The sequence below is a fragment of the Oncorhynchus kisutch genome, linkage group LG13, assembly GCF_002021735.2.
Source record: "Oncorhynchus kisutch isolate 150728-3 linkage group LG13, Okis_V2, whole genome shotgun sequence".
Classification (NCBI taxonomy): Eukaryota; Metazoa; Chordata; class Actinopteri; order Salmoniformes; family Salmonidae; genus Oncorhynchus; species Oncorhynchus kisutch.
Genome location: NC_034186.2, coordinates 15,695,688 through 15,722,491, shown reverse-complemented (window position 1 = coordinate 15,722,491; position 26,804 = coordinate 15,695,688). Strand labels below are relative to the sequence as shown.

At 43.0% G+C, this 26,804-nt stretch overlaps 3 protein-coding genes across 3 annotated transcripts in view; 1 reads left to right on the top strand and 2 right to left on the bottom strand.

Annotated features, from left to right (window-relative positions):
* ddah1 (dimethylarginine dimethylaminohydrolase 1) overlaps window positions 1-754 on the bottom strand; it is a 143,570-nt gene extending 142,816 nt beyond the window's left edge. The window contains exon 1 of the mRNA XM_020499503.2: window positions 155-754. Coding sequence (XP_020355092.1) covers window positions 155-448 — 294 coding nt within the window. The 5' untranslated portion in view covers window positions 449-754. The remainder of the gene's footprint in view (window positions 1-154) is intronic.
* Window positions 755-8,547: 7,793 nt separating this feature from the next.
* ccn1 (cellular communication network factor 1) lies at window positions 8,548-11,597 on the top strand. Its single transcript, XM_020499502.2, has 5 exons — window positions 8,548-8,900; window positions 9,180-9,399; window positions 9,804-10,148; window positions 10,278-10,480; window positions 10,606-11,597. The coding sequence occupies exons 1-5, from the start codon at window positions 8,853-8,855 to the stop codon at window positions 10,906-10,908; spliced, it is 1,119 nt and encodes a 372-aa protein (XP_020355091.1). The 5' UTR covers window positions 8,548-8,852; the 3' UTR covers window positions 10,909-11,597.
* An 8,094-nt stretch (window positions 11,598-19,691) lies between these two features.
* Window positions 19,692-26,804, bottom strand: part of znhit6 (zinc finger HIT-type containing 6) — a 43,379-nt gene continuing 36,266 nt past the window's right edge. Inside the window, exons 9-10 of the mRNA XM_020499504.2 lie at window positions 23,907-24,031; window positions 19,692-20,528 (exon numbers count right to left, since the gene is read on the bottom strand). Of these exons, the coding sequence (XP_020355093.1) occupies window positions 19,966-20,528; window positions 23,907-24,031 (688 nt within the window). The 3' untranslated portion in view covers window positions 19,692-19,965. The remainder of the gene's footprint in view (window positions 20,529-23,906; window positions 24,032-26,804) is intronic.

Sequence of the window (26,804 nt, the reverse complement as noted above, 5' to 3'; positions counted from 1 at the left end):
TACGACCTCGATATGGCGCTCTGACAGTGATACATATTCCATGCATTATGAACCAAAGATGACAACAGTAGACCATAGATTTATAGATCCATACTTGAAATAAGCACATGGTCAACAGTCATGTTTTTCTAAAATAAATAGATACTTTATTTACCTCTTTCCTTCTGCTCTCTGCCCCGGGTCTGGTGATCAGAGCCGTGTCACCGCAAACCACGGCAGCATCCTCCACGAACACACAGTCCGGGAGAGACTCGTCCGCGGGGAGTTCAATCACCTCCAGCCCGAGTTTCTGCTTCAGAACCCCGACGTATACCTCATGTTCTCTCTGAGCTTTCTCCAGGTCCACGTCCGAAACGTTCATCCTCAGTGCCTCTTTAGCAAGGGAAGAGGGGATTGCTCGAATAACGGCGTGAGTGAAGTTACCAAAATCTGCCATCACACCAGCCATGTTCCGTTGATTGTTGTTATCCACAAATTGCTCAAACAAATAGCTCGAACAGTAGGCTATTCTAAATATATCAGAGCGAATGTTGTGGGTGTCTCTCTGTTGATTTAGCTTTGTTCGTTTTTTATTCTTTTGGTTCTTTTTTTATTTACTAAACTGACAGCTCAACTCAAACAGGCAACAAACAAGAGACAACGGTTTGATGACGCGCATTAACGTACAATCACGTGAACGAATGTAACCGCTAGTATCGTTTCCCGGTGAAGCCACAGCTCAGCCCGACATGTGACAGACATGTGGCTCGTAAACAGCACAATCAGATTGAGACGCTCTGGCTGGCGCTCATATACTTTGTAACAGCTTTCTATTACTTTGTAACATCGTTCTATCATCGACGAACAAATGGGTTACAAACTCACCACAATGTATTTACATAAAAGAATGTCAGTTAAGGCTAGTGCATAATCATTAATCAAACCGTTATTAAAATGTAGGCTACAGCCACGTGAGTGTTTCACAGTCTTTTCATTCAAAGAGCAAATCTTTATTAATGTGTACATTTCATAACCATATTTTTCAAAAGTTGATTTAAAGATCATGGTCACTGTCATATCTGGCGTATTATTGCAATAGGCCTGCCTACCTGCCAGTTTAGCAAGTGCCAATGCCAAAGCAAAACAAAATACAATTTTCTGAGATTTTTTCATGTAAGATACATTTATATGGGTGTATTGAAACCATTGACAGTAATTTCCTGACAATAACCCCTCCTCCCCCATCAGTCAGTCATCGGAGATTCCCAAAGATTGGAAAGCAGCTGCGGTCATCCCCCTCTTCAAAGGGGGGGACACTCTTGACCCAAACTGCTACAGACCTATATCTATCCTACCCTGCCTTTCTAAGGTCTTCGAAAGAAGCCAAGTCAACAAACAGATTACCGGCCATTTCGAATCTCACCATACCTTCTCTGCTATGCAATCTGGTTTCAGAGCTGGTCATGGGTGCACCTCAGCCACACTCAAGGTCCTTAACGATATCTTAACCGCCATCGATAAGAAACATTACATTGATCTGGCCAAGGCTTTCGACTCTGTCAATCACCACATCCTCATCGGTAGACTCGACAGCCTTGGTTTCTCAAATGATTGCCTCACCTGGTTCACCAACTACTTCTCTGATAGAGTTCAGTGTGTCAAATCGGAGGGTCTGCTGTCCGGACCTCTGGCAGTCTCTATGGGGGTGCCACAGGGTTCAATTCTTGGACCTACTCTCTTCTCTGTATACATCAATGATGTCGCTCTTGCTGCTGGTGAGTCTCTGATCCACTTCTACGCAGACGACACCATTCGGTATACTTCTGGCCCTTCTTTGGACACTGTGTTAACAACCCTCCAGGCAAGCTTCAATGCCATACAACTCTCCTTCCGTGGCCTCAAATTGCTCTTAAATACAAGTAAAACTAAATGCATACTCTTCAAACGATCGCTGCCTGCACCTGCCCGCCTGTCCAACATCACTACTCTGGACGGCTCTGACTTAGAATACGTGGACAACTACAAATACCTAGGTGTCTGGTTAGACTGTAAACTCTCATTCCAGACCCACATCAAACATCTCCAATCCAAAGTTAAATCTAGAATTGGCTTCCTATTTCGCAACAAAGCATCCTTCACTCATGCTGCCAAAAATACCCTTGTAAAACTGACCATCCTACCAATCCTCAACTTCGGCGATGTCATTTACAAAATAGCCTCCAATACCCTACTCAACAAATTGGATGCAGTCTATCACAGTGCAATCCGTTTTGTCACCAAAGCCCCATATACTACCCACCATTGCGACCTGTACGCTCTCGTTGGCTGGCCCTCGCTTCATACTCGTCGCCAAACCCACTGGCTCCATGTCATCTACAAGACCCTGCTAGGTAAAGTCCCCCCTTATCTCAACTCGCTGGTCACCATAGCATCACCCACCTGTAGCACGCGCTCCAGCAGGTATATCTCTCTGGTCACCACCAAAACCAATTCTTTCTTTGGCCGCCTCTCCTTCCAGATCTCTGCTGCCAATGACTGGAACAAACTACAAAAATCTCTGAAACTGGAAACACTTATCTCCCTCACTAGCTTTAAGCACCAACTGTCAGAGCAGCTCACAGATTACTGCACCTGTACATAGCCCACCTATAATTTAGCCCAAACAACTACCTCTTTCCCTACTGTATTTATTTTGCTCCTTTGCACCCCATTATTTTTATTTCTACTTTGCACATTCTTCCACTGCAAATCTACCATTCCAGTGTTTTACTTGCTATATTGTATTTACTTTGCCACCATGGCCTTTTTTTTGCCTTTACCTCCCTTATCTCACCTCATTTGCTCGCATCGTATATAGACTTGTTTATACTGTATTATTGACTGTATGTTTGTTTTACTCCATGTGTAACTCTGTGTCGTTGTATGTGTCGAACTGCTTTGCTTTATCTTGGCCAGGTCACAATTGTAAATGAGAACTTGTTCTCAACTTGCCTACCTGGTTAAATAAAGGTGAAAAAAAAATCGCTGCTAAGAACAAAGTGCGCTTCTTTGACAAGCTATTCCAAGCCATGGTGCATTTCCACTACGGACTTACGCCAGTGGTTTACCCAAAAGGCTCAGACTCAATGGGCCATGGCCTCAGAGGACCTGCTCTGACTTGGAGTACTTTTCTGCTGTTAAGACATGGTTTAACATGCCTCCTGTCTCAGCCTCCAGTATTTATGCTGCAGTAGTTTATGGGTCGGGGGGCTAGGGTCAGTTTGTTATATCTGGAGTACTTCTCCTGTCCTATTCGGTGTCCTGTGTGAATTTAAGCGTGCTCTCTCTAATTCTCTCTTTCGGAGGACCTGAGCCCTAGGACCATGCCTCAGGACTACCTGACATGATGACTCCTTGCTGTCCCCAGACCACCTGGCCGTGCTGCTGCTCCAGTTTCAACTGTTCTGCCTTATTATTATTCGACCATGCTGGTCATTTATGAACATTTGAACATATTGGCCATGTTCTATTATAATCTCCACCCGGCACAGCCAGAAGAGGACTGGCCACCCCACATAGCCTGGTTCCTCTCTAGGTTTCTTCCTAGGTTTTGGCCTTTCTAGGGAGCTTTTCCTAGCCACCGTGCTTCTACACCTGCATTGCTTGCTGTTTGGGGTTTTAGGCTGGGTTGCTGTACAGCACTTAGAGATATCAGCTGATGTACGAAGGGCTATATAAATCAATTTGATTTGATTTAACACTTTCCACCATTAACACCTTCTCACAAAGAACTGTCTTGATGATGCAGAGGTTGTTGATTCTGCTCTTCACAAGTCCTCAGTGTCAGCCCCAGCTATACAGAAACAAAGTTACCAAAAAATAAAGCTAGAGCTTACATTACCATAATCACTTGTGACACACTGGTGCTGCACTGGAAAAAACACATAACTTTCCTATACAGTTGCCTAATGGGGTTGAGTACAGCATCCCCCAGCATATCACAGTGTACGGCAACAATGGAACTACATATATTCACAGTGAACAGAACACATATTTCTGAATAATTTTCACAAAGAATGGAATAACAGATTTCACATCCACACTGAAATATGGACAATATTTATGTTATATTGGTCGTCTTAATATAACAGTTGAAATCGGAAGTTTACACACACCTTAGCCAAATACATTTAAACTCCGTTTTTCACAATTCCTAACATTTAATCCAAGTAAAACGTGCCTGTTTTAGGTCAGTTAGCATCACCACTTTATTTTAAGAATGTGAAATGTCAGAATAATAGTAGAGAGAATTATCTATTTCAGCTTTTATTTCTTTCATCACATTCCCAGTTGGGTCAGAAGTTTACATACACTCAAATAGTATTTGGTAGCATTGCCTTTCAATTGTTAAACTTGGGTCAAACGTTTTGGGTAGCCTTCCACAAGCTTTCCACAATAAGTGGGGTGAATTTTGGCCAATTCCTCCTGACAGAGCTGGTGTAACTGAGTCAGGTTTGTAGGCCTCCTTGCTCACACATGCTTTTTCAGTTCTGCCCACAAATCTTCTATAGGATTGAGGTCAGGGCTTTGTGATGGCCACTCCAATACCTTGACTTTATTGTCCTTAAGCCATTTTACCACAACTTTGGAAGTATGCTTGGGGTCATTGTCCATTTGGAAGACCCATTTGCGACCGAGCTTTGACTTTAACTGATGTCTTGAGATGTTTTTTCAATATATCCACATAATTTTCCATCCTCATGATGCCTTCAATTTTGTGAAGTGCACCAGTCCCTCCTGCAGCAAATCACCTCCACAACATGATGCTGCCACCCGGGGCTTCACGGTTGGGATGGTATTCTTCGGCTTGTAAGCCTCCCCCTTTTTCCTCCAAACATAACAATGGTCATTATGGCCCAACAGTTTTATTTTTGTTTCATCAGACCAGAGGACATTTCTCCAAAAAGTTCGATATTTGTCCCCATGTGCAGTTGCAAACCGTAGTCTGGCTTTTTTATGGCAGTTTTGGAGCAGTGGCTTCTTCCTTGCTGGGCGGCCTTTCAGGTTATGTCGATATGGGACTCGTTTTACTGTGGATATAGATACTTTTTGTACCCGTTTCCTCCAGCATCTTCACAAGGTCCTTTGCTGTTGTTCTGGGATTGATTTGCACTTTTCGCACCAAAGTACGTTCATCTCTAGGAGACAGAACGCGTCTCCTTCCTGAGCGGTAGGTCCTGGCTTATTTCCTTTGATTTTCCCATGATGTCAAGCAAAGAGGCACTGAGTTTGAAGGTAAGCCTTGAAATACAACATTTTCCAACATTTTCCACCATAGTTTGCAAATAAATTCATTAAAAATCCTACAATGTGATTTTCAGGATTTTTTTTCTCATTTTGTCTGTCATAGTTGAAGTGTACCTATGATGAACATTACAGGCCTCTCTCATCTTTTTAATTGGGAGAACTTGCACAATTGGTGGCTGACTAAATACTTTTTTGCCCCACTGTACATCCACAGGTACACCCCCAATTGACTCAAATGATGTCAATTAGCCTATCAGAAGCTTCTAAAGCCGTGACATCATTTTCTGGAATTTTTCAAGCTGTTTAAAGGCACAGTCAACATAGTATATGTAAACTTCTGACCCACTGGAATTGTGAAACAGTGAATTATAAGTGAAATAATATGTCTGTAAACAATTGTTGGAAAAATTACTTGTGTCATGCACACAGTAGTTGTCCTAACCGACTTGCCGAAACAATAGTTTGTTCGAAAGAAATTTGTGGGAGTGGCTGATTTTTTTCACTGATTTTTTCGCTGATTTTTTAAAGACAGGAGCACACAACAAACATCCATTACGATTGTAGGTAAAACAGGCTCAGGAATAGAAACATTACCATGGAACAAGAGCTAACTAGTGACTAAGCTGAGAGAGTGTACATAAGATCACCTCATAATTCACTGGGCTTCCATCCCAGAGTTCCATGAGCTGACATGGAAAGGAAACTTCACAACGCCCACTGCATAATGCAGTTATGACACATACGTTGACAAAATATGTTATTGTTATCCTTTGTTTGAACAGGCAAACAGCCTATCATATTGGTCCTGTTCTGTTTTATACTAGTGTATAGGACAAAAGACTAGGATGCAGTGAGTAAAGAAAATAAAAGCAGAGCCATTGCCACTTTCTCATAAGGGGGGTGGGGGGGGGGGTGGAAAATATGATGATTGCCATTAAACATTACTCCATGGATACGCATGTCCAGCCCTGGTTGCCTGGCGATGTTTACAGAATGGGTAGTTACGGAATGAATATCGTTATGGGATGTTATTCCATGGTTCCATGGCGCACAATGACAGTACTGTTTCCTATAACATAGTATTCCCTCATAAGGGAATAGGAAAGAATCAGAACAACATGCCTGGCAGAGCAGAACAATGATAATCAGAAGCATCTCACTGAGCTCATGGGGTTAAACTCAACACAGAGGGACTAAGTAATGAGGTCAGAGGTCATAATGGATATGGTAATGGCAGGATGGCACAGGATACATTTGACATTAAGGGCCAATTGATGTTTGGGAAACAAGCGTCATCACTATCATTTGAATCAGATGACATAAGTATTACTTAGGGCTAGATGTGCAGTGTGCACACAACACAAACCTAATAAGCAAAACTCACATGGGCACATGTGCCACTTTGGGAGTCTGACACTCAAAATAGACACTTGATGATGCCAACTGTGAAGTGGTGACATAATGCCAGTGTCACATTTCATGAGCTTTAAATGTCTGTCTGGTTTAATCGATGAAGATTCACAAGCTTTTTGATGAATGACTAAAGATATACCCACAGACACCTCAAAAGGACTCAAACAATGAGGAAAACAGTGACAATGAGGAAAATGTTGACAATATGTCAACAAACTTAACCATAGCATAACACCATCTAGTGTCTTAAACTGGAAGTATGAAAATGTAGACAATTGACAAAAATAAAGCTGGCATCAAGATACAGCATAATCAATATCCGTTTAGTGGGTACCCAAATAATGATTGTCAAGCAGTCGAACTTCCAACATCAGAACGACTCAATACTTCAATATATTTATACACCATAACAACAAAGTGATAAAGCAATTGCGTATCCACAACATGTAAAAACAAACTGATTAATAAAGTTAAAGTAAAAAAGACAAACTCACCGGAGGGAGAATATCCGTGGTCCTGACAACTATTCTCCGTTAGTTATTTGTTCAGCGCTCTCTCAGTATCACGTCATGTAAGTCTAAGTATAAAGTTACAAAAAAAAAACATTTCCGACTCACGGGTTAAAAAAACTTCAGGGATAGTATCAATAGGGTATTATTGTCATATCGTTCTCCGTTTAACTGTCATATTTTGGTTGCAAATAACCCCGTTTTCAACCATTTGTTTTTCAAGCATCACGTTTGTTTTCTTGGTCAAATCCTGTTTGCAATAATTTCTGATCTCTGAATTTCAAATTCCGATAAAATGTTACTTAGTTGAAAAGCAAATAATAGGACTATGAACTAGTTGGGTATGTTCTCCCCAAACCAACATCGTATGTGGAATATTGGATCACTGTTGTTGATTATTTTTTCAAAACGTGATGGACAGATTGCGTAAAACGTAAATTAACCCAAGGTGGAATACTAAGGAATTTCCTGCATGAAGAACATATTTAACAACCCTTTAAGCTGTCAGGAATGCTTTGTGGTTGGCTAGAGGGAGAAATATGTTAATAATGTAGGCTTCTGCCATACCAAATATGGCAACATTATTACGTCTGGAGTGTGGTTCGCATCTGGAAATGCTTAGAATGAAGGGGAGAGCAGGCCAAAAATAGAAGCCGTAAACTTTATTTCTCCCATTCCTCTCAAACGCGCACAGAATCTCCGAATTCCGGGACGTCTCTCCCCTAAACTGTGAACAGTTACAGTACATTTAGAATAACGGAAGTAATGTATTGATATAGGTGCTATAATAAGACTATTCTCTGACAGAATGATCCTCATCATGAGAATCGAATCTCGCAACAAATTCAAGATAATTTACGAGGTGAAGCAGTGACAGCATGACAATATCATACCTTTTAATAGCTTTGGCAACTGTTGCATAACTGACCGCAATAAGAGGTTTTAAAATAATGTATAATATAAACCATCTATACACATGTTATAACACAGTAAACACCTATCAAAAGGAAGAAGCAATGGAAAAGGCAATATTACAGTATTGTTTATTTTTCTTTTGAATATTATCTATCAATGCGAAGTCAAAATAAGTGGAAACAAACAGATCAAACTGCTTTGAAAAAAAATCAATCCCACTTCTAAATGAAAGAAAATGTGTACCCCAACCCTTGGCTCATAACATAACAGCTGTGAACCTGTGAGAAAACCAATAAAGCAAAACAAAGGATAAAGGTAGATAGTAGAGACGGGAAACGGCGAAGGGAAAAAAAAAATTGTTCAGTTCTAGGGGAAAATGTATTTTTGAAAAAAGTTAGACAGGGTGGTGCTTAGCTTCGATGGAAAACGCGCCAAGAAACATTCCTCGCATAGTTTTGGAACAGTTCAGCAGTCAGCCAACGACGACGTCAGCTTTCACTACAGTATAAAAGACGAGAGGTACTCTGCTTCAGCAGACTGCAACTTGCAACCAGAGCAACACTTATTAAGCCTCTACTCTCTAAAGAGACTAGAAAACAAACCAAATCGTTACAGACGAGACGACTGACCGCTACACTTAGGATAAAAAATACATTTGCAAAGACTGAGAGCAAGACATCGTAAAGGGAATAGCAAAATAAAAAAATATATTTTTATTTAATAGGCTACGCAACAAAGAAAAACGCAAATATGTTCATTTTCTCCATCGTCGTGATATTAATTGGAACCTTCAATATGGTAAGTCATTTTCTCTAAACAATATATCAGTTTAAAGTTGTATATGACTTGTTATGACTTTGAATAGATCGGAACGAATACTAAATGTATGCTTTATTGTCTGAGGAATACAATGTAAAGTTATCACACTGGTTTGGAAACCTGTTGCAATCACATCGTATATTAACGGCACCGTTTGAAAATAATAAATAAGCTACGTAAATACAACCTGAACATGTGGCTGTTTTAAGATGTTGCTTACAAAGTATATATCATCATCGAGCTCTGTTATCTGCGCAGGTTCTTTCCTCCTCTTCTTGCCCCTCGGTATGCGAGTGCCCGATGGAGCTGCCCAGGTGCGCGCCTGGTGTGAGCCTCGTAGTGGATAGCTGCGGGTGCTGCAAAGTCTGCGCGAGACAACTCAACGAGGACTGCAGTCTGACAGAGCCTTGCGACAACACCAAAGGACTCGAGTGCAACTTTGGGGCCAGCTTCGGTGCTATGCGTGGCATCTGCCGTGGTAGGTGTCTCTTTCCAACCCTGCTATGCTGTAAACAGATTTTTAGGTGTGAATAATGCTAGTTTGGTAGTTTGCAACCTTGAGTAAATTAATATGGTAGAAAGAGAAGCTAGTGGTATTTTTACTTGAGGGAATAAGAGGACCATGTTATTTCAACGCTAAGGAATGTAACTCAGCACCTCAGTCTAAACTCTAAAGTACAAACATCCTGCTCTGGAAGAAAGTGAGCCCCCCTCAGTGGTTCCTGTCCTCTGGCAGCCCTAGCCTTCTGAATCATTTTTACAGTTTAAACCAAGCCTCCCTCAGCCAGCCTCAGCCAGCATGTGATCTGTGATGTCTATAGCAGACACTAGTCTACTGAAAAGTGGAATAACAGCCATTTACCCCTCTCTTCTCCTCCACAGCTAAGTCAGAGGGAAGACCCTGTGAATACAACAGCAGGATTTACCAAAACGGAGAGAGCTTCCAGCCTAACTGCAAGCACCAGTGCACATGCATCGATGGGGCTGTGGGCTGCGTCCCCCTGTGCCCTCAGGAGCTCTCCCTGCCCAACCTGGGCTGTGCCAACCCAAGGCTGGTCAAGGTGGCAGGCCAGTGCTGCGAGGAGTGGGTATGTGATGACGGAAAGGACACTGACATAATTGACAAGCTGTTTGGCAAAGACAGCATGACTGAAGAGTCAGAGAGTGACCTCACCAACAGGAACGAGCTCATCGCCATTGTCAAGGGAGGACTCAAGTCTCTAGCTGGTAAGCAGCCTCTATCTAGCAGCAGCCATTTTGAATTTCAGCTTTCAACATTTACATTTTCCTTTGCCTCAAATGTTGAAGCCCATACCAGACCAGTTTCTAACGTTTTCTTGCCTTTTCTCCTTACAGCTTTCAGAGTGCAGCCTGAGAGCCACATGTTTGAGAGTCAGAAGTGCATTGTCCAGACCACTCCTTGGTCCCAGTGCTCCAAGACCTGTGGCACAGGCATCTCCACCCGAGTCACCAACAACAACGGCGAGTGCAAGCTGGTTAAAGAGACACGCATCTGCGAAGTGCGGCAATGCACCCAGTCACCCTACTCCAGCCTTAAGGTAAGCTCCAGCCACCAAGACTAAACTGAAACATGGCATACAATCCAACAAAACCAACCAACACTGCTCAGCTTGTTTATGGAAACTCTTGACTGACTGTTTCTCTCCCCTTGTTCCTCCAACAGAAGGGAAAGAAGTGCAGCAGAACCAAGAAGTCTACCCAGGCTCAGAAGTTCACCTATGCCGGCTGCTCCAGCCTGAAGAAGTACAGGTCCAAGTACTGTGGATCCTGTGTGGACGGCCGCTGCTGTTCCCCCCAGCAGACCCGCACCATCCGGGTCAAGTTCCACTGCGAGGACGGAGAGACCTTCAACAAGAACGTCATGATGATCGAGTCCTGCAAATGCACCTTCAACTGTCCCCATGCCAACGAAGCCCCCTACCCCTTCTACAGACTCTTCAACGACATCCACAAGTTCAGAGACTAAATCAAATCTGATTGGCCAGAGAACCGACCCCTGAGAGATCCCAAAACAACAACATTGACAGCCAATGTTAGTCCATCTAAATGCAGGGGTCCAACTCAACTGCCAATGAACTATCAACTTCGTGTTGTAACTAGATTCCCAAGGAATTATAGGCTTGCATCATGAGGACTTTATGAAGTGCACTGTCTGCTGTGACTGAATCAGCATTCTAAATTAAGATTCGCTTCATACTACTGGAGCATCAGAGTAGCTTCGTTATGGAGCAAAATGTAAATTAACATGTGTAAATGACAATGTATGTTAATATCAATTCGTTGTGTATATTTTCGACGATAAGTACCAACCAGACATGACCCAAACAAACTTTAGACGTGTGTGTATGGATGTTGTTTGGATATGCAGATACGTAATTTAATTAAGTATAACATGATCTTGTAACCTAATGAACCAAGACACCACATGTTACCGTGGTTCCATACATGTTTGTGTTTTGTGGCAGCTAAGGACCTTCCCAACTTTATCAAGAAAGACAAAGTGAAACATATCAAATGAATGTTTTCATTATTGTTATTAATATTATTTATCAAATTGTAGCTACTTTATTTAGATTTGTGTCATACTGGAATAAATTGTAAAAATGATTTAATTTTATATGTTACAAAATAAAACAGATTTATTTATGAAATGTACACACTATCTTCGTTTCCTTTGATCGAACTGAAGTTGGCTACCAACAACACTGTTTTGACTAAACTGAACATATTCATTGGGATTAGTAAACAAGTACACAACATACATGTAGAATCACATCTGGAGGGGAGGTCAAACAAAGTCCCCATATTTACTGGGAGGAACTCCAGTAGTTATACCATGGACAGTCCCATACTATATACTCCAACAGAGCGGATCGTTCAGGGCTGATCCGTTCTTATATAACAGAGTTCTGCAGACAGTTTCCAGGCCTTGAGACTGTTTGGTGCATTGGAATGCCATTGTAAAGCTCTGCAAGCCAAGGTAGTTTACATTCCCTATATCAGGCTAAGCCATGCACTTGACCAATTCGAACAAAAAAATGATTCAATCCCAGCATAGCAATGAGCACAGAGCTATGCCAATAACCTGAAGTGGTACTAGTCTCCATGGTCTTGGATTAGAAGAAGCAATTCAAAGGGGACTATGTGACTGTATTTTACACATATTAAACACAACACCAAAAAATGGACCTAATTTGCAGTGGTTGGATAGAAACATTGGCCCTCTGGCACTAGGCAGGCTGCAGTGGGTTTGTGCTGGAAATAGTCTGGAAAAGCCAGGTGGGATACAACTTCCCAGCCTTAGGAAAAAAGACATCGGGTTGAAACGTGTGGAGGCTAATATTAGCATGGGTAGGACAGGTAGCAGTAGTGGAGATATGGCTGTCCTTTTAGTTATAGAATCCTCAAAGTAGGCCCTCTTCTTCATCTGCTGAGAGGGTGGCTATACAGTATGCAGATGTTGCCAAACACCTATGGCTTGAATAGGGGTGAGCAGACCAGTGCTTAGGGGCAACTTCTAAAGCCATAGGAGTGTTAAGCCTTGAGGATAGGACACACATACACACATGTACAGAGAGTTTTTTTATCCAGGTAGAGGGAAGGGAACGGCTCAGGAATGCAGCGGTGGCTCAGAAAGCAGACAGACATCCTGATGGGTGGCAGATGTTGGAAACGGTGGAGCAACATGTTCGCTTTAAGTCAGAGAAGTAGTCAGTCCTAAAAATACAAACACTAAGTGCTCGCTGCCACCCACAGAAGGTGTATCGTATCAAAACACGGCATAGAAAAGCCATCTAACCGAGACCACCACCGCAGAGCACCTATGCAGAACTTAACTTTCCTGCAAGACTGGCAGAAATGACTGTTAATAGTGTGTATTTAATAGGAGGCAGTGCAGAACGGGTGCATACCGAACCCACTGTGCCCGCTGCTGAAAATTGAACAAATATTCGTCCAACATTTTTTTAAATGTTTATTATTTAGTTTCTTTCATAAGGCCTTGAGGTTTACCTTATCTTAAGAATGTATTTAGCTATTTCTACCAGTCAGATTTTCAATCAAAATACTTTAAGTAGTCTGTTTTGGTTGGTTCCGTCACCCAATTTTTCTCTGCCTTCTGAACCTAAGATATAATTTCCAACCCTGTTTTGTTCGGAAAGTGCAATCATACTTAACACAATGCACAACAACTGGCCACCGCAGAGGCGCTCCGTCCATTCACCAGTCAACTTTAACTGAACACAGACAGAGGAGCTCCATCCATTCACCAATCAACTATCTGAACACAGAGACAGAGGCGCTCCATCCATTCACCAGTCAACTATCTGAACACAGAGACAGAGGCGCTCCATCCATTCACCAGTCAACTTTAACTGAACACAGACAAAGGTGCTCCATCCATTCACCAGTCAACTATCTGAACACAGAGACAGAGGCGCTCCATCCATTCACCAGTCAACTTTAACTGAACACAGACAAAGGTGCTCCATCCATTCACCAGTCAACTTTAACTGAACACAGAGACAGAGGAGCTCCATCCATTCACCAGTCAACTATCTGAACACAGAGACAGAGGAGCTCCGTCCATTCACCAGTCAACTTTAACTGAACACAGACAGAGGAGCTCCATCCATTCAGCAGTCAACTAACTGAACACAGAGACAGAGGCGCTCCATCCATTCACCAGTCAACTCTATCTGAACACAGAGACAGAGGCGCTCCATCCATTCACCAGTCAACTTTAACTGAACACAGAGGCGCTCCATCCATTCACCAGTCAACTATCTGAACACAGAGACAGAGGCGCTCCATCCATTCACCAGTCAACTTTAACTGAACACAGACAGAGGAGCTCCATCCATTCACCAGTCAACTATCTGAACACAGAGACAGAGGCGCTCCATCCATTCACCAGTCAACTTTAACTGAACACAGACAAAGGTGCTCCATCCATTCACCAGTCAACTTTAACTGAACACAGAGACAGAGGAGCTCCATCCATTCACCAGTCAACTAACTGAACACAGAGACAGAGGCGCTCCATCCATTCACCAGTCAACTTTAACTGAACACAGAGACAGAGGCGCTCCATCCATTCACCAGTCAACTCTAACTGAACACAGTCAAAGAACTGGACCCAGAGACCCCATTGTTGTGAGAGAAGGGAAGAAAGGGCACCAAAAGAGCAGAAAAACATTAAAATCCTCATACACCCAGACACACAAACACACACAACATCAGGCGCCCCTGAAATTAAATCACTCACCAACTACCTCACTCCTTGAACATAAAGTGTGTTTATATGACAAAGACATTAGCATGGAGGCTTCGTTAGGCACTACGTAATGCAGCGCGGCCCCAGAAGCTAATGGGGAATGGAGAGAGAGGGAGGCTCAGCCATTAGAGCATTACAGCATTCTGGAAGCTGTTGAGGCACTGATGTCATCTCTTTTATTTCCCCCTTGTCTATAACCTCAGGTTATTATACACTATTATAGGGAACCCAAGGGTGAGAGGCACGGAGGGTTTTAAACAGCCATTTAGAGTAGACCAACCAGAGAAACAGACCCACTTCCTCTAGAACAGGGCCATCTGGTGGCTGGTAGCAGTATAGCAGGAACATAACCAACATACTATATGCACCGGTCAGTCTGAGATTTGACTTACATCAATTAGGGACATGATGGTCATTGAGAGAGATGGTGTATCAGTAAGTCCTGACTGCATCCTGGCAGGGACTGTGTTGCACAATACTCTAACAAGTTGCCAAGTTGATTAGCAATATAAATGCCTCAGTCAGTTTCATCCCGGCCACAGGAGTGTGATAATGCTACCTGCGTTCATTCTCACACCAGATGGAGAGGAGCAGGGCTGTTTAATGAGGGCTATGAAATAAAACAGAGCGAGCGAGAGTAATGGGGGAATTGGGTGGAGGAGGGAGTGAGAGAGAAAAGAGGAAAAGAGAGGCTTCAGCCAATATGTTTAGTAAGTTTAACGCTGTTGAGTTGCTGGATGTGTCTGGTGTGTAGACGCTGGATCAGAAGGATGCAGACCAGACCGTAAAATTAATTAGATAAGATCTGTCCTCTATAGAACAACTTTAATCCAAACTGTAAGTAATGTCCTAGGAACGCACTAGTGAGACGTCCACGGTGCATTACACTGGTCTACAGTGATATTAAGTTAATATACACTGCTCAAAAAAATAAAGGGAACACTAAAATAACACATCCTAGATCTGAATGAATGAAATATTCTTATTAAATACTTTTTTCTTTACATAGTTGAATGTGCTGACAACAAAATCACACAAAAATGATCAATGGAAATCAAATTTAACAACCCATGGAGGTCTGGATTTGTAGTTATACTCAAAATTAAAGTGGAAAACCACACTACAGGCTGATCCAACTTTGATGTAATGTCCTTAAAACAAGGCAAAATGAGGCTCAGTAGTGTGTGTGGCCTCCACATGCCTGTATGACCTCCCTACAACGCCTGGGCATGCTCCTGATGAGGTGGAGGATGATCTCCTGAGGGTCCTAGTCCAGACCTGGACTAAAGCATCCGCCAACTCCTGGACAGTCTGTGGTGCAACGATGCATTGGTGGATGGAGCGAGACATGATGTCCCAGATGTGCTCAATTGGATTCAGGTCTGGGGAACGGTCGGGCCAGTCCATAGCATCAATGCCTTCCTCTTGCAGGAACTTCTGACACACTCCAGCCACATGAGGTCTAGCATTGTCTTGCATTAGGAGGAACCCAGGGCCAACCGCACCAGCATATGGTCTCATAAGGGGTCTGAGGATCTCATCTCGGTACCTAATGGCAGTCAGGCTACCTCTGGCCAGCACATGGAGGGCTGTGCGGCCCCACAAAGAAATGCCATCCCACACCATGACTGACCCACCGCCAAACCGGTCATGCTGGAGGATGTTGCAGGCAGCAGAACGTTCTCTATGGCGTCTCCAGACTGTCACGTCTGTCACATGTGCTCAGTGTGAACCTGCTTTCATCTGTGAAGAGCACAGGGCGCCAGTTGCGAATTTGCCAATCTTGGTGTTCTCTGGCAAATGCCAAACGTCCTGCACGGTGTTGGGCTGTAAGCACAACCCCCACCTGTGGACGTCGAGCCCTCATGGGGTCTGTTTCTGACCGTTTGAACAGACACATGCACATTTGTGGCCTGCTGGAGGTCATTTTGCAGGGCTCTGGCAGTGCTCCTCCTGATCCTCCTTGCACAAAGGCGGAGGTAGCGGTCCTGCTGCTGGGTTGTTGCCCTCCTCCACGTCTCCTGATGTACTGGCCTGTCTCCTGGTAGCGCCTCCATGCTCTGGACACTACACTGACAGACACAGCAAACCTTCTTGCCACAGCTCGCATTGATGTGCCATCCTGGATGAGCTGCACTACCTGAGCCACTTGTGTGGGTTGTAGACTCCATCTCATGCTACCACTAGAGTGAAAGCACCGCCAGCATTCAAAAGTGACCAAAACATCAGCCAGGAAGCATAGGAACTGAGAAGTGGTCTGTAGTTATCACCTGCAGAACCACTCCTTTATTGGGGGTGTCTTGCTAATTGCCCATAATTTCCACCTGTTGCCTATTCCATTTGCACAACAGCATGTGAAATGTATTGTCAATCAGTGTTGCTTCCTAAGTGGACAGTTTGATTTCCCAGAAGTGTGATTGACTTGGAGTTACATTGTGTGTGTTCCCTTTATTTTTTTGAGCAGTGTATAATTAACACAAGGCTTGATGCTTCCCCATGAAAAAAACATACCTCATTGGACCAATGTGGAATTCTGTGAAGGATATTTAATGAAATATTGCCCAGGTCATCATTACCTAAAAAACATAACATAAAATTTTATTTGTCACATGCGCCGACTACAACAGGTGTAGACCTTACAGTGAAATGCTTACAAGCCCTTAATTTCTTAACTGCAGTTGATGGTTAAGTGTTAAGAAAGTATTTATTTAAAATAAACTGAGGTAAAAAACACATGTAAAAATAACTCATAATTAAGGAGCAACAATAAAATAACAGTATGGAGGCTATATACATGGGTACAGAGTCAATGTGCGTCGGCACAGGTTAGTCGAGGTAATATGTACACATAGGTAGAGGTAAAGTGACTATAAACGTATAATAAACAGAGTAGCAGTAGCGTAAAAATGGGGGGTGGGGCGGACAATGCAAATAGTCTGGGTAGCCATTTGATTAGCTGTTCAGTCTTATGGCTTGGAGGTAGAAGCTGTTAAGAAGCCTTTTGGTCCTAGACTTGGCCCTCCGGTACCGCTTGCCGTGAAGTAGCAGAGAAAACAGTATGACTTGGGTGGCTGGAGTCTGACAATTTTGAGGGCTTTCCCAAACACCTCTCCTCACACAGACCAACCAAGGATACAAAGGGAAGAAGGACCAGGGAGGAGGAACAAAGAGCTCTCAGTCATTCATGCACTTTCAGACTACTGAGCAGATCTGTACTGCGCTGGCCTGGTTGTATATCTACAAAAAAAATTATATGGAAAAGAACAACAGGACAAGTAAAAAAAACAGTATGTTTTGGGTCAGCACAGCTGTGTGAACACGGTATTACAAACACCAGGGCAGCAACACTCCTCTCCACGCAAAACACTCTTCTGGAGCTAAAGCAGACTTTTCCACAGCGCCTTCGCGTGCCTCCGTACATGCACTGTGCTTCTGCACACACTCCCCCAAACAGAACCAAGCCACAGCAGAGTAGCTGGGTCCCCAAGTTGCTCTCATAAACAAACAATTATGCACGCATTGTCGTTTGAAAGCAAACCACCAAATCAAGCCTAATTAATTGCAAAACCCAACTTCAGAAATATCAGGGGCAATTTTGTGAAATTGGATCAGAGGAATTATTTAAAAATGCCTTTGTTTTCAACAGACTAAAAATGGACCATTTACTTTTAACAGCAAACAGAAACAAAAGCAGTGCTTTGTGTGGGTTTCTTTGAGGGGATTTATTGAGATAGAAAAGTAAGACCCAGCTGCTATAACACAGTGGGAGGTAGTTTATCACAGGCGAACACAAAAATGCCAGGAATAACAGATGTTTAAAAAAAGGTTTCTCAATTGTTATCCCAGAGTTCAGTAGGGACCCATTGCTGCGATGCGGGTGGAGAATGTTCTATGACAAACTTCATCTCTTTATCTAGACTAGAAGGTCACAAGAAAATAGCAGTTGAACATCAAAAATGTGTTATGTATACATGGGGTAGCAGGGCACAAAAATATTTGTGAAAACCTAAACAACTAATTAGAACACTGATATCCTCTCTGTTCTATGTGGTAGACCTCTAAAAGGGTATAACAGTTCATTGGAACTTCTGAACCAAAACTCTCAGCAGCATGCAGCGTTGTACAAACATTACCAACCAGTCTGGGCCTATTTCTGAATGCAAACAAATACATTAAATAAAGCAGAGAGAAGTTGCCCAGAATGTGCCCTCCACAGTTCAGCAGGGGGCATTGTGGGTTAGTTATCCATCTAACCCACAATGCCCCCTGCTGAACTGTGGAGGGCACATTCTGGGCAACTTCTCTCAGCTTTATTTCATGTCTGTTTGCATTCAGAAATAGGCCTAGCACTTTACCTCTAAAGCCAGTAGACAACCCCTGGGCTTAATAGCTACCACCACTAGGTCTGGCAGGCTGGTGCAGTACTATAGTAATGACTGGCTGGTAAATGAGAGCGAGACACACGGTCTGTGAGATCGAGACCTCTCCCTGCGTGAGGTGTGGAAAATGAGTCATCACACCCCCAATATCTGACCATTGCCATAGGGGTTGGTAGAGGTTATGACAACACATGCACACAAATTCCCATTGGAGAGCTACACTTTCCTGTATCACTACTGGCTGATGCTGTCCCAATATAACACAACATACACTAGCGTTGAAACATTTGGAGTCACTGTTTTTGAAAGAAAAGCTCATTTTTGTCCATTAAAATAACATCAAATTGATCAAACACAGTGTAGACATTGTTAATGTTGTAAATGACTATTGTAGCTGGAAACAGCTGATTTTTCTTGGAATATTTACATTGGCCCATAATCAGCAACCATCACTCCTGTGTTACAATGGCACATTGTGTTAGCTAATCCAAGTTGATCATTTTAAAAGGCTAATTGATCATTAGAAAATCCTTTTACAGTTATGTTAACACAGCTGAAAACTTGTGCTGATTAAAGAAGCAATAAAACTGGCCGCCTATAGACTAGTTGAGTATCTGGAGCAACGGCATTTGTGGATTTGATTACAGGCTCAAAATGGCCAGAAACAAATAATTACCTTCTGAAACTTGTCAGTCCATTCTTGTTCTGAGAAATGAAGACATTTCAGATCGCCATTATACTCCAACAGAAAATAGAGACATGAGTTTGTTGCTTTGGTAGCGTACGTAACAAGCAAGATGATTCTGTAGCCAACTATGACATGGGCGGAATTAGTCAGGTTAAACCTTGTTAACCACCTAGAAAGAACTCCTTTGAGACAGATGAATCTGAACAGGGCATGATGACAGATACTGGCTGTCTAGCACTCCAACTGAGGAACGTCTAAACAACTATAATGAAGAATTAACCAAGTTTGTCTTTGACAGAATCCTATGAAAGTGACCATTTCAAAACGTGTAATAAATGCAGACTTCGTAGCTACTGTACCACACAATCAAAAAGGTGTCTGATATCCCAGTCAATAAAAACAGTGACTTCATGTTACATGTATTTATTTGATTTAAGAAAGCATCTCAATTGATAATGTACAAAATCAAATAAAAAGGATGACAAAAAAAACAAATGAACATTGTTAGTCGATAAAATCCAATTGGCTGTTGAAATAACCACTACGTAAGAGTAAATAATGCAACAAGAACATTTTTATAAGTCGGTCCAACTGAATCACATCTGATTACATAAAGAAAACATGCCAAGACTCAATCTCCCTCTGCTTCAAACTCTTCAGTAAATTTCACTGGTATCTTTATCATTTTTTACTGACATCAAACCCAGTGTCATTACCATTAGCACCATGATCGATATTAATACTATCATTATTATTGACTGGGAAATGGCTCAAGAGATTAACAGACTGCAGGTTCTGGCTCATTGCCTTACTCTCTGGGTCCCCTCTGATTTTGTCATCAACTGTTTCAGTAGCAGCAATCATTGCATCGCCAATACAACAACCACCAGAATGGGTATCAACATGGTTATTACCATAATTTGGGTTGTCATCAACTTGGCAGTCACCATGGAAACCATCAATTGGCATCTCATCATCCCCATTATCATCACCATGGGCAACAATCTCTTTGACCATCTTATCAGCTTCAATATCATCATCACCATCTCCAATCTCCCCATCCTCAAGTTCCTCTGGTTCTCTCTTGGCTCTTTTCTTCTTGGGTGGGTCAGTCTCAGGAGAGCTTCCCAGGAAGGGTGGCCCCAGTTGGGGCTGTGAGACCTCTGTCCTCCCCTCCTCTCTCCGACCGTTACCCCGCCATGCCCCCTCCATCATGGGACTGCCATGGGCCAACACAGGCTCCACTGAAATGAAAGGGCGGTGGTGGGCAATTGTTAACAGGATGTGGGAGTTGCCATGCGGCGTACACACACACACACACACTGCAGTCTCACCATGCTTAACAGACACGCATGCACACACACTTCTACATTAGCACGGGCAGGGTCTGGCTACGCTGACAGCATATTTTGGCTCAGTGGGCCTTAGTCGAATGAGGCGGTGTGTCAGACCATTAGCTATGCAATAATGTACGCCGGACATATGTTGTAGGAGGGGGTGAGGAATCAAGGGGGGCAAAAATGTTATATCAATGTGAAGAAATACTCCATGACCAAAAGCTCCTTTTTCACTGTAAACATTTTCAGAAAAATGATTAGAACATTTCACAAGATTAATACCCATGTGAAGAGAATTAAAGAATTCAAGAATGAGGCTGACTTGTTATACATTTTAGTAATACAGTTGAAGTCGGACGTTTACATACACTTAAGCCAAATACATTTAAACTCAGTGTTTCACAATTCCTGACATTTAATCCTAGTAAAAAGTTAGGATCACCACTTTATTTTAAGAATGTGAAATGTCAAGAGAGAATTATTTCTTTCAGCTTTTATTTCTTTCATCACATTCCCAGTGGGTCAGAAGTTTACAACACTCAATTAGTATTTGGTAGCATTGCCGTTAAATTTTTTTTAACTTGGGTCAAACATTTCAGTTAGCCTTCCACAATAGGTTGGGTGAATTTTGGCACATTCCTCCTGACAGAGCTGGTGTAACCGAGTCAGGTTTGTTGGCCTCCTTGCCTCCTTGCTCGCACACGCCTTTTCAGGTCTGCCCACAAATTTTCTATAGGATTGAGGTCAGGGCCTTGTGATGGCCACTCCAATACCTCGACTCTGTTGTCCTTAAGCCATTTTGCCACAACTTCAACTTCATCAGACCAGAGGACATTTCTCCAAAAAGTACAATCTGTGTCCCCATGTGCAGTTGCAAACCGTAGTCTGGCGTTTTTGGCGCAGTAGCTTCTTCCTTGTTGAGCGGCCTTTCAGGTTATGTCGATATAGGACTTGTTTTACTGTGGATATAGATACTTTTGTACCAGTTCCCGCCAGCATCTTTACACGGTCCTTTGCTGTTGTTCTGGGATTGATTTGCACTTTTTGCACCAAAGTACATTCATTTCTAGGAGACAGAACGAGTCTCCTTCCTGAGCGGCATGACGCCTGCGTGGTCCCATGGTGTTTATACTTGGGTACTATTGTTTGTACAGATGAACGTGGTACCTTCAGGGGTTTGGAAAATGCTCCCAAGGATGAACCAGACTTGTGAAGGTCTACAATTTATTTTCTGAGGTCTTGGCTGATTTATTTTGATTTTCCCATGATGTCAAGCAAAGAGGCACTGAGTTTGAAGGTAGGCCTTGAAATACATTCACAGGTACACCCCCAATTGACTCAAATGGTGTCAATCAGCCTATCAGAAGCTTCTAAAGCTATGACATGTTCTGGAATTTTCCAAGCTGTTTAAAAGGCAGTCAACTTAATGTATGTAAACTTCTGACCCACAAATTGTGATACAGTGAATTATAAGTGAAATAATCGGTCTGTAAACAATTCATGGAAAAATTACTTGTGTCGTGCAAAGTAGATGTCCTAACAGACTTCCCGAAACTATAGTTTGTTAGCAAGACATTTGTGGAGTGGTTGAATAACGAGTTTTAATAACTCCAACCTAAGTGTAAGTAAACTTAAGACTTCAACTCTATATATGGAGTGTCTTAAAATGTGTGTATTCATCTTAAGATAGCTGGGTAAGTACCACATCACAGTAAGTACATTTCCCCCCATGAAGTAGTTATCAACAGTCAGTGCTAGTAGGAATAGATCATTGTTTGAAGTGGGGCTTATCATAGGGCATGACTCAACCCAAAGGAACCGTGACTCACTGACCAGGGATTGGCAACTTTGATGGGGGTGGGGGATGCAAAAAATCTTAACACATCATGAGGGGCCGCAGTTGCTGTTTAAAAACTAGTTTTCGGCAATTCTACACATTTTGCCATGAGGAGGAGAGAAGATTAAACCATTTTAAAAAGTTCATTTTGTGCAATTCTACAAATTTTGCCAAGGGGCAGAATGGAAAATTAGCGGTTTTACAGCTAATTTCCTGCCATTCTACACATTTTGCCATAGGGTGGTAAGAAACATTCGCAGTTTTTAATATGATATGAGGGAGACTAACAAAATATATGGTTGATTACAAGTTTAGATAGCTGGCCGACATGGGTTAATTGAGTGATTATCAGTGGCTGATAAAAACTGTTGGGGGGGGGGGGGGGGGGGGGGGATTTACCAGAGGGCCTTCAAAAGGGGGGCTGCCAGTTGCCCATCCTTGCCACAGAACAAGCTGCCGCCAGAGCCAGTTAGGACCACAACAGATCTTCTCTGTAAATACACAGCAGTTCCGCCACTGGGTCCGATGTGTTATCACCTCATGCAGGCTTCTCACTGTTGTGGTGACTCAGTAGTAATGTTACGATAATTGACATTACAGAGTAACAGCTTGGCAACACCGCCTTATCGGAAACAGACAGCATACCACAGGGTCCGATTACCCTTCATCACTTCCTACAGGCTTTTCTCTCAATGTTGTGGAGACTCAGTAGCAGAGCAAGTATTAGAGTTAGTGTAACAGCTTAGCAACACACTTGAGCTAAAATGACCCATCTGTTCTGGGTCCCCGATAAGAGTCTGATATGGTTACCGAGGACAAGTGTGGTGATTTGATTGGGCCTACCTACTGTTTGTTTTTGTTGCTGTCCCTGACATTGGCATCTCCAGGCATGTACTACTTCAACTTGGCGTCTGTATGACGTAGCCTCCTGTAAGACTTGTCTTGATTATGAGATTAAGTAGGACGACCAACGTTTTGGCCACTCTCCCTTACTGACTTAAGCCTAACTCACATGCATAATTTTAACAGTTCCTACGTGAATCATATTTGAGCCACTTTCTGACAGGTGTTAGTATGTGTGACATTACACAGAACACATGTTTCTTCTGGGGCAGCATGTTGTCATAATGGAGTCACTAGGAGAACCCATTATTGAATGCATGATACCGGCTGTATTTGTGTATTTTGAAAGTTACACATCTTGAACACTTGATTGCTGACATGCAAAATATATTTGGACTATATCAAACAAACTGCTGACTAATGAAACCGGAGATGTCATGTTAATGTAAGGATAGACCAATTCATCATGTCAGAGTTCTGCTCCCTCTAACACCAGCCTTGGTGAGGTTGTTCTTAGCGAAATGTTACATTAAAACTTTCTAGAAGGGATGATGGATTGCCTACTTGCAGCTTACTGTAGGTGTGGTTGGTGTGCTTGTTATTACCTGGTCCTTTCAGTGGGTAGTCGTGGCAGTGGTCCTTGAGAACAATGTGTAGCAATGGGTACTCAATCACAAGTTTGAACTTCAAGTTTTCCTTCAGGGTCTTTGCCACATCCAGCTCTTGATACCTAAACAAAAAAACAAAATGTGTTACTACACTGCAACCACCAGAAGCTATAGCAACCAGCAGGCCACCCCCCCCCCAGGTGAACAAAAAATGGCCGCTGCTCATTGTTGACATTCTCTCTCCACACAAGTTTTGACTAGTTTGGATACAGCTTATGTCAAAATTGACTTTTCATAGCAGGTTAGGATAATTAGGTTAAGATTAGGAAAAGGGCTAGGGTTAGCCAAAATAAAAAAACAACCCATCTGCTCTAGCTGTAGAATCCTTCTATGACTTCATTGCTGAGGCTTGGTCTGTCTTTCGAGGAGGAGGATTGATGGAGATAAGAGTCATGGTTTGGCACAGTAAAACTCCACACTGCTGATTCCCATCCCTCCTCATGGAGAATGGAAACTACTGACTTAACCCAAGTCAATAACATCACCAAAAGTACTGCGGCCCTTGAAGCTCCTCGTGTTTCACACTTTTTGCGATTACATCAGTAGTGCCTGAGTAATCCTGTCGTGTTAGGGAAGATGGTGCCGACAAGATGCGCAAGATGGCACCGACAGAGATGGTCGCCTCTCTTCTATTCCTTAGGACTTAGGACCTATGCAGTATTTAGTTTCTTTATGTATTATTTCTTACATTGTTTCCCTAGAAAATCTTAAGCGTTATTACATACAGCCGGGAAGAACTATTGGATATCAGTACGATGTCAACTTACCAACATTACGACTAGGAATACGACCACTCAGGGCATTGAATCTGATTCCAGAGGTCGACCCAAAACAACGTAGCGGCAGAAGAGGTAGACGGAGTGGCCTCCTGGTCAGACTTCGAAGGAGTGGCCTCCTGGTCAGACTTCGAAGGCGTGCACACCACCTATCGCTTCTGAGGATATTACTCGCCAATGTCCAGTCTCTAGATAACAAGTTAGATGAAATAAGGGCAACAGTTGCCTTCCAGAGAGACATCCGGGATTGTAAGATTCTCTGTTTCACGGAAACATGGCTCTCGGGATATGTTGTCGGAGTCGTTACAGCCACCGGGATTCTTTATGCGTCGCGCCAACAGAAATAAACATCTCTCTGGAAAGAGGAAGGGCAGGGGTGTACGCTTCCTGATTAACGACTCAAGGTGTAATTGTAACATACAGGAATTCAAGTCTTCGTTCAGCTGACCTACAATCAAATGCCGACCATATTACCTCCCAAGATAATTCTCGTCGGTTATTATCACAGCCGTGTATATCCCTCAAGCCGATGCCACGACGGCACTCAAGGAACTTCACTGGACTCTACGCAAACTGGAAACTATATATCACGTGGCTGCATTTATTGTAACTGGGGATTTTAACAAAGCAAATTTGAGAACAGGCTACCTAAATTCTATCAGCATAATGATTGTAGCACTCAAGCGGGCAATACATGATCACAGCTACTCTAACTTCTGTAATGCATACAAGGCCCTCCCTTTGGCAAATCTGACCACGACTACATTTTGATCCTACCGTCCAATAGTACTATCCAACGGAGGTTTGAACAATCCGATTCCACGCGTCAAGATTGTTTTGATCACGCGGAATGGGATATGTTCTGGGCAGCCTTAGAGAATAACATCAATTTATACGCTGACTCAGTGAGTGAGTTTATAGGGAAGTACATTGGAGATGCTGTACCCACTGCGACTATTAAAACCTACCCTAACTAGAAAAAGTGGATAGATGGCTGCATTAGCGCAAAACTGAAAGCACGAACCACTGCATTTAACCATGGAAAGATGACTGGGAATATGGCCAAATATAAACAGTGTAGTTATTCCCTCTGCAAGGCAATCAAACAAGCGAAATGTCGGTATAGGAACAAAGTGGAGTCACAATTCAATGGCTCAGACACGAGACGTATGTGGCAGCGTCTACAGGCAATTACGGACTACAAAAAGAAAACCAGCCATGGCACGGACACCGACGTCTTGATTTCAGACAAACTAAACACCATTGCCCGCTTTGAGGATAATACAGTGCCACCGACGGGGCCTAATACCAAGGACTGAGGGCCCACCCTCTCCTCCATGGCCGTCATTTAACCCTCGCAAGTCTGGCGGCCCAGACGGCATCCCTAGCCCACCCTCTCCTGCGCAGATCAGCTGGCTGCTGTCCCCACATGCTTCAAGATGGCCACCATTGTTTTTGGGTACAGAAAGGCAAAGATAAAAACTAAATGACTACTGCCCCGTAGCACTCACGTCTGTTATCATGAAGTGCTATGAGAGACTACTCAAGGATCATATCACCACCTTACCTGCCACCCTAGACCCACTTCAATTTGCATACCGGCCTAATAGGGCCACATACGATGCAATCGCCATCACACTGCCCTATCCCATCTGGACAAGAGGAATACCTATGTAAGAATTCTGTTCATTGACTACAACTCAGCAATCAACACCTTAGTACCCTCCAATGTTATCATTAAGGTTAGGGCCCTGGGGCTCAACCCCACCCTGTGCAATTGGGTCCTGGACTTTTTGATGGGACGCCCACCAGGTGGTGAAGGTAAGAAACTAAATGTCCACTTCTCTGATCCTCAACACTGGGGCCACACAAGGGTTCGTGCTCAGCCCCCTCCTGTACTCCCTGTTCACCCATGCATGCCTCCAACTCACCCATCAAGTTTGCAGATGACATAACAGTTGTGAGCTTGATTACCAACAACGTCGAGACAGGGAGGTGGTGAGGGGCCTGTGGTGTCAGGAAAACAATCTCTCACTCAACGTCCACAAAACAAAAGGAG